The sequence below is a fragment of the Embiotoca jacksoni genome, unplaced genomic scaffold, assembly GCF_022577435.1.
Source record: "Embiotoca jacksoni isolate LCO1_2020_lvr unplaced genomic scaffold, fEmbJac1.0.p SCAF_30, whole genome shotgun sequence".
NCBI classification, from domain to species: Eukaryota; Metazoa; Chordata; class Actinopteri; family Embiotocidae; genus Embiotoca; species Embiotoca jacksoni.
This window is the reverse complement of record NW_027185382.1, coordinates 279,583-292,500: the sequence shown is the minus strand read 5'-3', so window position 1 is coordinate 292,500 and position 12,918 is coordinate 279,583. Positions and strand designations below refer to the sequence as shown.

The following is a 12,918-nucleotide window of genomic DNA, read 5'->3' as shown; positions in this document are numbered from 1 at the left end:
TAACAGAAGTTAAAAGTGTCTCGTCAACACTTTAATTGCAAAAAAGTGTCCTCAACAACTTATATCCGTCAAACACTCTGGTACTCTCTTCACTTTTCAGCGACACCCCTCCCCTCCCCCCCGTCTCTATAGACACACACTCGCACTGCCCAGACAGACGCGAACACACACTCCCAGGTTGCGTTTACACTTCACTGAGTTTTCACCATTCATCGTCTCTCCCAAGTCGCCCCCCTCCCCTCTCTGGCCCTCACCCCTCACTCTCTCTCTGTCTCTTTTCAGAGCTTTTGTTTGCCCTCTGCCACTGTCCTTTCACCGACTTGGCCCTGATTTGCCCCTTGTGCTCGATCACACCATTATACTGAGACAAGATAGCACAAAATATCCAAACATGTCTGCCATTCTTTTGTCTGGTGTGACTTGGGTTTGAGCTCACTCTTACATGGCTTTAGTGTGGTATTTGAAGGAAAATCATTACCTGAAGATATATTATCTTAAAATCAGAAGTCATATCATCTGTAAAAGTCTTCCAGTTTAGTCAGGTGGAGCATTTAGAAAATAAGAAATATTCAGCTTTACTTTAGAGATTTCCACTTTAATTCAACCATCAGACCGTTTTGGCTTCATTTTCTATTCTGAGAAAGAAAACAGCTGTCGTTATGATTAAAACAAGTTTAAGTCATATATTTATTCACTATTTGATTGTTGTTACTGTACTAAAAATAGGAAAGGGAGATTAAAAATTGGGCAGACAAAAACTAATATCACAACCAATAATAAGCGATAAAACAGAGAAAAGCATCCCATCAAGGCCTTCTGAAACTATGTAAAACAAAACAAAAATTAGTTTCTAATGTAAAAATGAGGTAACTTAACTGAAAAACTGTCTTGCCGTAGGTGTGAGGTTTCCATCAGACAAGAGTAAGACTTGCCCGGGGAAGTGCTTAAACTGTTGCAGACAGGAACAATGGCAGACAAAAGGTCATCATGAGAATCCACTACCACTGGCCGTAGCCACAAGGCAGCGACCTCGCTTCCACCTTAATGCCCTCCCACACACACACACACAAACACACACACACTGACTAACAGTGCGCTCCTGCTTCCCCATCTCCCTCGCAGCCATCCAGGTGATCCGCTTGGCTCACATTCATGAGACAGGGAGCGAGCGCGAGCAGTTATCGTCCAATAGGGAGAATGTCCTGGCTCATTATCGGCGTAGGAGGCCGAGCGTGTCACCTGGAGCTAAGCCTCGACACTTGACTAAAAAGTCAGCCGGGGTTAGCGTAAGAGCGCGAACGTGGGTGTTAGTCATTCTCCCCGCAGCGATCACCTCCACCGTTGGCCTGTCGAACAGTAAGAGATGTTTCTCCAGCTCTGAGACTCGAGCAGGAAGGGCTTCTAATGCAGCCTCCTGTGGGCGCTGGACGACTACTTTGGGATTGTTAAATAAATGTGATTATACCTATTAAAGGTGTGAAATGGTTTCCCTTGCAGAATGCAGGTGTAACAGCCCTGAACCTGGGTTTAAAAGCGGGGAAGGGTAGTGTTTTATTTTGAAATATGCAAAAACATTTTTAAATTCATTCACTTCAGTTTTAAGTATATCTTCTTGATGCCATCCACTGCTGTTTTGTGGCTTTATAGCAGCTGCAATCAGATGTCTGCTGTTTAAGAAGCCTAAAACAAGTTTTTTTTCTATATTAAAATAAGTGCATAGATATTTAGTTTGCATGAACTCGGACGTTTCACAAAATAAAGCCACCATCATGTATAAAATGACTTTTGGGTAAATGTTAACATAGGCTCATTTTCTGACCTTTTATTTTGTGTTATGGATTCTCAGCTTGAAATAAATTCCGTGCGGACATACCATACATACAAAGTTTTTTGACAAACAGATGCATGACGTCGGGCGTCTTTGAATGCAGCATATGGTCCGACAACTGTTGTCAAAAGCGCACGCAAAGTGAGTTATCTCTGGCTTTTGCAACAGTCGATTATGTCTCCAACATTAAAAGCGTTTTTGATCACTGGAGCTATTCGTTCACTGTCAAACCTGACGCTTTGTAAATACAATCATTTTAGATTTGGAGTTTGTTTCCCGACATTAAATTAATTCCACTGGCTTCTCAGTATCTGTAGAACTGTCAGAGCTGAAGTATTGCCTGTGCCATTGTTTTTTTTTTTTTCTTCTTTATTTATCTTTATCAAAGAAATGATGAGCTTTTAATAAGTCTTTCTGCCGTGCTCTCTGATTCTCTCAGGCTGTCACTGCTGATGCTCCTAACCATCCTAATCAATATACAATATTACTCTTCACTCTTTACTTTTTTGTGAGTGACAGAATAATGCCAGGCCTGTGAAAGGGTTATGTCAGATAGTTTAAAACCTGATATTAAACAAGAATTGCGCTGTTACATGTGTCATTTTAATTATCTGCAAAACTCAAGTCAAAGAGGCTCTCTTTATTTACCTTAAACGGTGCGAGAAATAAAAGAGAAGGGAGAAGAAAGCAATCTCAAACAGGTAGCAACAGTTTGGAAAACGTCATCCGTAATTGCTTTTGTCAAGAACGACACTTAAGGTAAGAAAAGGAGAGAAGAGGGGAGGCATTTGAGAAGTAAACATTATCTTTTCTTTGTCTTTCTCTCTCCTCAGCAGCACAAAAGGCTGATTAAGAGTGAGGTTCGGGGGGGGGGACGAAATAACTGCCTGCGAAATATTAGTAGGTTAGAATTACTTTGTTGGGTGACACAATACCAATAGATGCTTCATGCTCGCAGAGGGAGAGGCTCTTGTCAGCAGTGGCACCTCAACAATGGCAGCTTTCTTGACGTTAATACTACGCGTTTGACTTGACGAGCACCCCACTGTCATTTTGCCTTCTTGGAGGTATACGTTGAATGCGGAGGAGACAGCTGACGTTCGGAGAAGATTGCATCTACTGTAGCTCTCAGAGACAGTTCAACGCCCCCATGCTTAAATTTGTTCAGAAACTTGAGGACAAGACGTCACCAGAGATGAGAAAAAAACAGCAGGAGACAGAAAATGGTTCAAATTGATGACAAAAATAAAACGAAAGCTCCTCTTTGCTCCTGCAGGATTTACTTTGAAGTCCTGTGTTCTCATTTGTGCCCTGAAAAGTTTGTTGTGCAAAAGGTCCACAATGCTGCGTTCCCTCATTCCTTATGTGGGAGTGTTGAAGTCAGAACGGTGTACGTTGCTGCGGTGGATGTGTTGCTAAACAAAAAGAAGCTCCCTCGCTCCTTTTATTGGGGAAGAATAGGCCCTTTAAAACCTGTCCAGCCTAGGATAATTTCATTCAGCCGGCCCCTGCTCGGCACTCATTGAATCTGCATCCAGAGATCAGGTTCACAGCGACGGGTTGATAGCTTCCCAAGCCTCTTGGCCTTTTGTTCTACCAGCCCCGCGCTGCTGCCCCCTCCTCTGGAAGTTGGGGGACACAGAGCTGATGGGACGTTACTGAGAAAAGTTCAAAACCTCAGGGGTGACGGGGCTCAGAGAGGTGAATTCTTAAATGATCCTTTGTGTTGTTTTTAAGTTGAGAGATTTTAAAGTTTGACAAACTTTGAAGAGATTCATTCGTGTGGATTATTAAAGTTAAGCAGGTGAAGATTTTTTTCTTTCAAATTAAATCAGTAACTTTTCACATAAAGGCATAATATCAGTTGTACCAAGGTAGATGTGGACCACCCAGGAATTCCTAACGTCTCTCTCCACTCCCGGGTCTCCAGCCTCGGTTGCCTTTTTTGTCATCCCCAAGGAGCATTACTGAGTCTGAACTTGCCTAAACCCTTGTGATCACACCTCTTGAAAAGGTTTTGTTTCCTCCGTCGATTGGTATTCGAGGCAGGTCACCGCACTCCCACCCTCCTTCTCCTCCCCCGTCCCGCCTGCCTGCCTGACACCCCCCCTCTACCCGCCCCCCCCTCTCCCCCCCCCCCCCCCTCCGCGCCTCCCTCCCACATTTGAAAGCCCTGTTTTCATTTTAATTTGCACCTGTTGTGCAGTTGTTCGCTGAAGGCAAGTGCAGACCAGTCAATCGCACGGAGACGTGTTTGGAGGAGATGTGGGGAGGCTTATCTTTTGATATGTATAATGTTTTCAGAAATGTCATGCATGAACTTTGTCTGGTTGGTACTCTTGATTCTGGGAAAGTTCAAGAGGCAGGAACCCTTTTTAGCCCTCAGTGGCTAAATCTTTGGCATAAAAACTGCCTTAATTATCGAGTCCTTCTGGGATCACAATGTGAGACATTCTGCATATTTTATACTACTGGTAGACACTGAAATGGCTCAGATATAAATCTATTGATTCTCACTGAAGCTTTTCTGACTTATGGGCTCGTTGCAGCATTTTTTTATTGCTCAAAAACATAAATTCAACTAAAGCAGGTTTAAAAAAGCCTCCACCTCTTCAGTTCACGGTGGCTCAAACTTGGGGTCCTCCCATGATTGGCTCTTACCACAGAACATTCTTGTACAAGTTGCCAATGAGGTGTGTCCCCATGTGATGCCATGCTTCTGGCTCGCCTTGCACTCCATCTGCACCGTTCCAATAAGTCTTCTGACGTCCTTCTCTGTGATGATTTACGCTGTGGTGCGTATGCGCTGAGAACCAGCCGATGGTGGTGACTAATTTGCACGAGAGCCACCTTTGATTGAGTTCACAGCCCTTATTTACAGGCCGTCTATTTTAAGAAAAGCAGGCATATGTCTGGGACCTGGGTGTTGTGGAAGCGGACGAGCCCTGCTGATGTTGCTCTGGAGTTTTGAGTGTGTGTGTGTGTGTGTGTGTGTGTGTGTGTGTGTGTGTGTGTGTGTGTGTGTGTGTGTGTGTGTGTGTGTGTGTGACAGTCAGCCTACCTCCCTCAATGTATATACTCAATAGGCCTAAAGGCCCTGCCGTGTTCATATGTTAGGAAACATTTATATTTATGTCCATGCTTCACTGGCAATGCAAATGTGAAGACATCCGAGGGGTACGTGCATACAATACAATGAATAATCTAAATTACTATAGGTTAAGCCTTTTGTATGCATAGCAACAACATTTGTAATATCGTATGTGCTATGTGGAGCATCTCAAACGTGAGCGGTATGCTGCGGAGCAGAGCCATCCTGAAAGGTGCAGCTCGTTGGCATCCCAGACATGTGAGCAGGACTGAAAATTAGTGGCTATTTTGGCTCGCATTTCCTCGACAGCTGTCTGCCCACCGCTGCGGTTCAGTCACAGATTCCAGTCGCGGATGCTGTAATTGGGGTGTAACCCACCAAAAAAAAAAAAGGGGCCTACGCCTTGTACCAAACAGTAATGTGGGGCTATCGTTTTAATCTGGGGACAAACCTCAGTGTCACACAGCAGTGGAAATGCCCTTTCAGATTCTTCTGTCGTTTCTGTTTAATCACTTAGCTGACACTTGTGCAAGTTCTGACATTAGTGACACACACAAAAGTATCACACAAAATAATAAAAATATCTCGAAGAGCCAGGGGTATCAGTCAAATACACATTATTATTTCTCTGCAGTCTCTCTGCAATAGTTTCCTGTACTGACCAGGTCTGTTCTTCCTTTGTCTCTCTTTCTGTCTCAGCTCTCAACTACGAGAATGTGGTGGAGACGGGCTCAGAGACGGAGGAGGAGGACAAGCTGCCAGTGTCCGAGGAAGACCCCCTGATCAACGGCACGGGCAGCCCGGCCAGCCTCACCAACCCGGACGCCTCGCCGCGCACCGAGAGCCGCGGCCTGCTGACCAAGGAGGAGGAGGACGACGAGATGCGGGACAGCGGCGTGGAGCACATTTGGCCTGATAATGACATGCTGAGTGCCTCGGTCGATGGTACTGGTGAGTGTCTCGCATCAAGCGGTGGAAGTTTCATTAAATACCCTTATTTTTTAATATAACTCATAAATCTGGCTCCATAACTACATCAAACCACCTCTAGCCTTTGTTCTATCTGCTTGACCAGATGTGTGGGGTTCAGGTGAGCTGTCAATCACAAAAATTAACACTAAGCTGACTTTCGGATACTTTATAGCAAATGTGTGCACATCCTGCCACTCTTGGTATCATCTTATGCCGTAAACCCCACCCATCTGGTGCCCGAGTAGACTTAAACAAACCCCATGAAGCGTTCTGCAAACAATGCTTGAGCCAGGTCTGACGGTGGAGCCCCAGTGATGCTCCCTGAGCAGACAGACATGATAAACAGTTTCTCTGTGACTGACGGAGACCATTTGGTTCATGCTTAGAGAAAAGTCCTGCTCTGAGCCAAACAACAAAAAATATTTACAGTAATGTATAACTTCACAGAAAAAGAAAAAAAAAAAGGCTGTGAGCTGCAGAAAATGAAAAGAGCGAGGAGGTGAGTTTCAGCCTGCACGTTCTGCAGGAGATGCAAGACATGAGCGGCGACTTCCACTCATGGTGTATCGGTGTTTGTGGTGTTTCAGCAATGTCCAGCAGTGACTGGTGCCACGTAATCCCTTGCCCTAACAAACTGCTTAATCCCAGGCAGGTGATACCTTCCCAAATTTGACTGACTTGTCATCTTTTGCTGAGCGACTCCTATTGCAGGGGCCTCAGTCACGGATGCTTGAAAGATAAATACTTTTAATTAGGGGGCAGGGTATAATCATTAAAGGAAGCCAGACTGCTGCAAAAAGTCATTAACAATCTTAAATGAAATTTTTATTTTTATGATAGCCATTTACATGTATAATAAGAGTCAATGATTCTTGGAAGCATGTGACAGGAACAGAGTATGGCGAGAAGTCATGTAAGACAGCCCATTTAAATGAGCAGGGCTTTGCTATTCATTTCTGCTAATGAACTAGCTGTGCACGGTGCCGAAAAACGGGGGAACATTCAGCAGCCTTAAATTTTAATATGGGGGAAAATTGCACATTTATTAGGGATGAAAAAAACTTAGTGGGTATCAACATTCTCGTCTCCTAAATAACAGCTCATATCGGCTCCTTAAGGGATGGAAGAAAGAAAAGACAGTTTGGTAAATAAATCAAGATAAAGGATAAACAAGCTGTCATTGCATACGGTAATTGTTTATTTGATAAAGACCTGCGGTGCCATAATGTCTGTAATTCAACTATGTTGCAATTTCCAGATAATATGCTTCTTGTGTGATAAAGTGTCTGACATATTTCGGAGAGCAAGTCAAGTTCATTAGAGCGTTTGGGAGTCTCTTTCCCAATCTTGCGGGTGCTGTGTTTCCCAGCCTGCTTTTTTTTTTTCTTCCGCGGTGCCTAAGTGTCTACAGTGATACCTCAGCACATAACTTAGGCCTGAGATAAGTTAGCACCCTCCCTCCTTCCTACTCGGACTGATTTGGTCGTCACTCCCCTATCATGGGTTTTACACAGGTCTTGGAAATGTGAGTGTAACCGATTGGAGGTCCTCACAAGTTTGGGAATTGTTGTGAAAGCCGCCAAAAATCTGGACGCACGTCCGCCTAAAACAGAAACATACACTGTTAGGACTCATGCGATGTGATGCTTTGGAGTTGTCTGTAGCTGTGGAGCAACACAGTGTGGATGACTTTCTGAGACATAACCACTGCGTGTTAGAAAGAAGGCAAAAAAAAAAAAAAAAGAGGAGTTTATCGCAGAGCCTCTTCTGATTCCAGGGCACAATCGGAGTCTTGTGTCTGGCGTTGTCCTTGACATTCCTTAATCCCACAGTGAGCTTGGACACGATGTGCTGGAAAGCATGACATCATTATCACTGACAGACATTTTCAAATAAATCACCTGCGTTCTCCCTCTGCTCTTTTTAAAGTCTTCTCTCGTGCGTCAGGAGGATTTCTGACTTCACATTGCAGCAATCACAGCCCGCACTGGTTCCCTCATGTTTGCTGGACTGTGTATTCGCTCCGTCCTCAAGATGCATTGTTTGAAAACAAAAAATATTTCTGTTGTGACATTTTTGCCAAATTTAGCCTTCAGTTATTCATTTGTCATTTAACCACCTTCTGCATCCAATATTTCCCATATTTTTCACTAAGTTTTTGTCGATGCCTGTCCATCCTGCCAAGAATATATTTTAGAGGAAAACTGCATTCTTTGGCTGTATTTGAAGGGATGGACACAGAATATCTGCGATTGACACCCTCAGTCTAAAAATACACAAATTGGCATCAGCTTTATAAAACCTTTCTTCCAGTCTTATTTTGATTAATTATGGGATCCTGAAACTGTTTCACTCAAACATGACAGATTCAGGATGAATGAGGCTAACTGCACAAAGGCAGAACTTTAAAGCGGCTGCGACTGCGGTGACCGGCCATAAAAATAGGAATGTTTTCAAAATAAACAGCATCAGAGCGGCTATAAAAATAGGTGGAATTACGGTCAAGCCAAGGTAGTCTGGACTCCTCCTGAGCTCCGAGTCGTCCCTCAGACCTCAACATCACTCTTCAAGGAGGTGTGTACCTTACCGCCTCGGGTCTTCTGTGATTTACTGCTGACAAAACACACTTTTCCACCATTTAGTGGACACTTTCATCCTAAATGCTTTCCATGACCAAGAATAGGCACATACTTGTGGCACAAATGGATCCAAAGGATATCAAATACCTCTTTCCTTTCTTTTTTAAACATTGCTTAAAAGAAAAATTGTACGGTGAACATTTTAGATTCTTTTCTAAGCGATAAAAACCATGCAATTGGACATTTAGTTTGTAAAGTCTGTGTGTGAAGACGCATCAACATAAGTGCCATGTCTTAGTATAGAGCTACGAGGCACCCAACTCACCACAATGACACTCTGTCCCTGTTGAATGTAGCTCAGGACTGGCATGGATCTGTGCATGTATGTGTGCCAGAGGCCAAAGCAGAGAGGTGTATGTGGTGTTAGCCTACCTCCTACTGGAAGCAGCCGTCCCTCCCTTCAGACCACAGATAACAAAAGTTTTCCAAGGTAAATAGGGGAGAGTGAAGGGCCAGTTAATCCCACTGGTCATCCCTTTGCGTCAGACCAAAGGTATGCAGTCAAATTTGATTACCCAAAGCAAACACGGTGCCTACGAGGACACAGAAATATGAGGGAGTGTTGACCGTGTTCAGAACGAAAGGGGGGAGGTTTTCATACATGCTGATATCTGATGCTTGTGGGTATATTTTAATCCGTGGAGGTTGTTTTTTTTTTTTTTATGTTTTGTTTTGTCGCAGCTTAATTTATGTTGTTTGAAACCCATTTATTTTCCCATACTGCGACTGTGGTTTTTGATGCTGTTTGGCAGACGTGCAATCAAATGTACAGGAAAAAAAAAGGAGGAAAAAAGTCCACGCAAGGGGAAAGTTAAACTAGGACAGAGGAGTCTGTCATTATTCTCTGAAGACATTGACAGGGGTATTTATCATTTCACCGCACAAGCCAGATCTTTAATTTCAAACAAACCCTGAATCGCGAGCCTCAGAACACATTCCACAACTATTAACTCCATTGTTTTCAACTAAAAATAAAAATTCCTTTTGCTTCTGGCTTTTGTGTAGAGTAATGTAAGCAGGATAGCATTATTATCAACAATACACCCACAACCTTTCCTGCATTATCTCAGCCAGGTTTCTCTAATGTAGGCGCTCATCCTGGTCGAAAAGCCAAGGGATAGTCAGACACATCAGATCCTGCTGTCAGCTGGTAAAACAAATAAAATCCTCACAATGCAACACTTGTAACGTCCTTGCATGAGCAGCAGAGCAAGAACAGATGCGTGCAAGGAACACAATGCAGGTTTTGTGTTCCTTTTCTTTTTAATACAAAGCCCCCATGTTCTCGGAAGCACCTTGATTTAATTTTTACCGACGAGGCAGGAAGGAGGGACGAGGGACTTCTTAAGCTGATTGTCCGGTCAGTGTCCTCCTGTCGACCGTGCAGGGAAGAATTTGTCAGAGGAGGGTTTGTTTATGAGCCTGTCAATCCACCGTTTATTTACAGCTGCCTCACCTGTGCCAGGACAATATCTGCCTGTCTGCACAGAGCGGGTGCCATTATCCTGATTGGCAGTAAGAACTTGTTCTGTTTTAACCAGCGCTGGAGGGTTGGATGTTCAAACATTTCTCGGAGGCACGGCAGGAATAATCTGAATAGTTGAGTCCAGCCTTGAGTGGGTGGAGCCAAAATGTCCGATTTTCAGAGCCTAATAACCATGTCAAAAAAATTGTGATATTGATGGATAAATTTACATTTTCAAATATAAGATGGAGGACCATACAAAGAATAATGAAAGATTGGAAAGCCTAACAAGGTTGGGGCAGAAAAATTGGGTCAGTAGAAGCCAATAAAATGTTGAAAAGTGGTTGGTAAAAACGTTTTGTAATGACATTGTTAATTTTGAAGCTACAATGGGATTCTTTTTATGGTTAAACTGCACTTTCCCCTTCAGTATTTTGTGTGTTCGGCTTTGAAATAATAGCTTCCTCCTGTTTTCAGTGTTGTCTGTTTCGTTGGGCCTCATAACTCACTTGAGAACATACATTTTTTTGGCTCCACCCACCTGAGGTTTACCCCAACCAATGAGGTTATTTCTGCCTGCAGAGCAGCTCTGCCCCTGAGAAATGTTTGTGCAACTAAAACTCTTAATTTGTGGTTAAGGGTTGTATTCTTTTTAGTCAGGAGCAAGGCACTAACTCTCTGCCAGGGCTTGTGGCGAATGACAAAAATGTGTGCCCTCACAATATTCCAAGCAGCTTTGGACAAAAGCATCCACCAAATGACATATGATAAAACAAGCGTGATCCTGCATGCAGAGGATTGCAGCGGCATCACAGCCAGGGAGTAATAAGCTCAGCCTGCGTGTTGGCTGGAGCTCTATGATTGCTCAGGTGGATGTGTTCCGTGTTGTATTTAATCGCTCTGTTTGGCGATTGAAGCTTTCTTTGCCTCCCCCGCCGCTTGTTGTCATGTTAAAGGTAAATAAGTCACTGTCTGGCCCAGATGATAGCATTCATTAAGCATGCTGAACAAAGCCATGGCGCACTGCGATGCACAGCGGTGCCTTTATTGCTTTCTCCATACCTTCGTCTTAAAGGCCTCATTGTTAGCGTTTGTTGGTTTGCCGGGTACATCGAGGTACTCACCCCCCTCCTCCCTTTCTCTTTCTCTCCGTTCCTGTGCAGATGAAATAAAAGATGATTTTGACACCCTCGGGCCGGATGCCACTTTGCAGGCAGTTGGAAACGGTACAGGTGAGTTGAGTGAAGATATTTCATTTGTGTGTGTGTGTGTGTGTGTGTGTGTGTGTGTGTGTGTGTGTGTGTGTGTGTGTGTGTGTGTGTGTGTGTGTGTGTGTGTGTGTGAGCAAAACCAATGTCACTGGCTCTGTTCTATTAAGCTGTAATTGCCCGTTGCCTCACGTGGGTTTCTTTTAGGGCCGGCAACCCTTTGAAATAAAGCAACGTCTGCACACGAGTTTTCCTCCTTAGACTGCTTTTATAAAATGTCTTTGGAGGAGGTCAAATTAACAGTAAGAGGCAGTCAGGAGAGGTAAATGGCAAACTAAAATGAACCTACGCAGGTCGGATTACAGCCCGGTCTCTGGGTTCAAACCGGACTAAATCTGGTGTTTTTAGATGCTTATAATATGTGTAACCATTGAACCAAGAGCATTAATTAACACATAATGCTGTGAAGCAGAGTCCCTACCCTCTGGTGCCACAAATTCTTTTAAAAAACAGAATCGAACAAACATCTGTGAATTGTGAGCTGTAATTAAAAAGAAATCTTCTCGTGCTGCCTCAATGACCACTGAGGCAAATCTATGCATGTTTATAGGCAGCGGAAGGGATTCTAATTTTGATCACCTTTGATTGCACATGCTACTTTCAGCACTCCCGGTTAGAAAAGTATTTCTTCTGGTGGAACCGAACCCGATCTGCCATTTTTCATTAAGCCACCAAAGCTGATTTGTGGCCACTCGCCCCTCCCTTCCATGATGTCATCCTGGCCACCCTGACAATTGGCTTCGGACACTGTTATGGTACACCAAAGTCACCCCACAGAACGCCACGCAGCCCGGCCTCAAACCCTCCCTTCAGCTTTAATTACTATTACTCTATGCTCGTCTCTGTTTTCTTTCTCTCCGTCTCTCTGTTCTGAAAATTGAAAATTCCTGCACAGCAAATGTTTTCCATTTTGACTGCTTAAAGGACTTTTGGAAACAATACTGTGGCACCGCTGTGGAAGCTCCCCGCCACCAGATCACATGTGATTTCATTTAGAGACATGAGCAGTTTGATCACGTCCTGGTGCCAAAGCATACTTTGATCCAGGTGATTTCCTCCTTTGCTGCAACAAAAGTCAGTCGTTTGTCCTTAAAGGAACATTTTACATTTATATTTTTCATCCAGAAAAACTCTGAAGCGGAATGATAGAGAAGCTCGGTAGGCTGCACCGACTGAATGTTAAACATCAAATCACCCTGAAGGTTTTCAGGTTTATGTCCAGAGAGTGATTGCACTGAGCCGCACCCAGGTCAGTCATCAGTCAATCATCAACACATTCAGCCTCTCACAATTAGCTTAGCAGTGTTCAAAAGCCACATAGAATCATCTAATGAGAGTGCTGTGAATTATGCTATCACAGTTATCAAAAGCGATCCATTGGCACCGATGACATTTCGGTGCCATTTTTGACATCCAAATATCTACTACCTTGACCTTTTGCAAATTGGCCCGCAAAGTCATCACGGCCTAACAAATCGCTCTTTAAACCTCACCTTGGCTCACAGTCTAAAAGCCTAATTAACAGGGGATGAAGTCTGATGAGACGTCACTTGGTTTTTGGTTTGACATCGCCAAACAACCTCCGGTATCTCCTCAGGTTGTAAACAGTGTGTATGATGTTTGTATGTGTTTTGAAAGTCGGCCATCCCCTCGAC

The 12,918-nt window shown here is 43.8% G+C and overlaps 1 protein-coding gene across 2 annotated transcripts in view; it reads left to right on the top strand.

Annotated features, from left to right (window-relative positions):
* LOC138207087 (zinc finger E-box-binding homeobox 2-like) overlaps positions 1-12,918 on the top strand; it is an 86,608-nt gene that overhangs the window by 59,981 nt on the left and 13,709 nt on the right. For both annotated transcript variants that reach the window (XM_069164104.1, XM_069164105.1), the window contains exons 3-4: positions 5,619-5,870; positions 11,159-11,227. In XM_069164104.1, the coding sequence (XP_069020205.1) occupies positions 5,619-5,870; positions 11,159-11,227 (321 nt within the window). The remainder of the gene's footprint in view (positions 1-5,618; positions 5,871-11,158; positions 11,228-12,918) is intronic.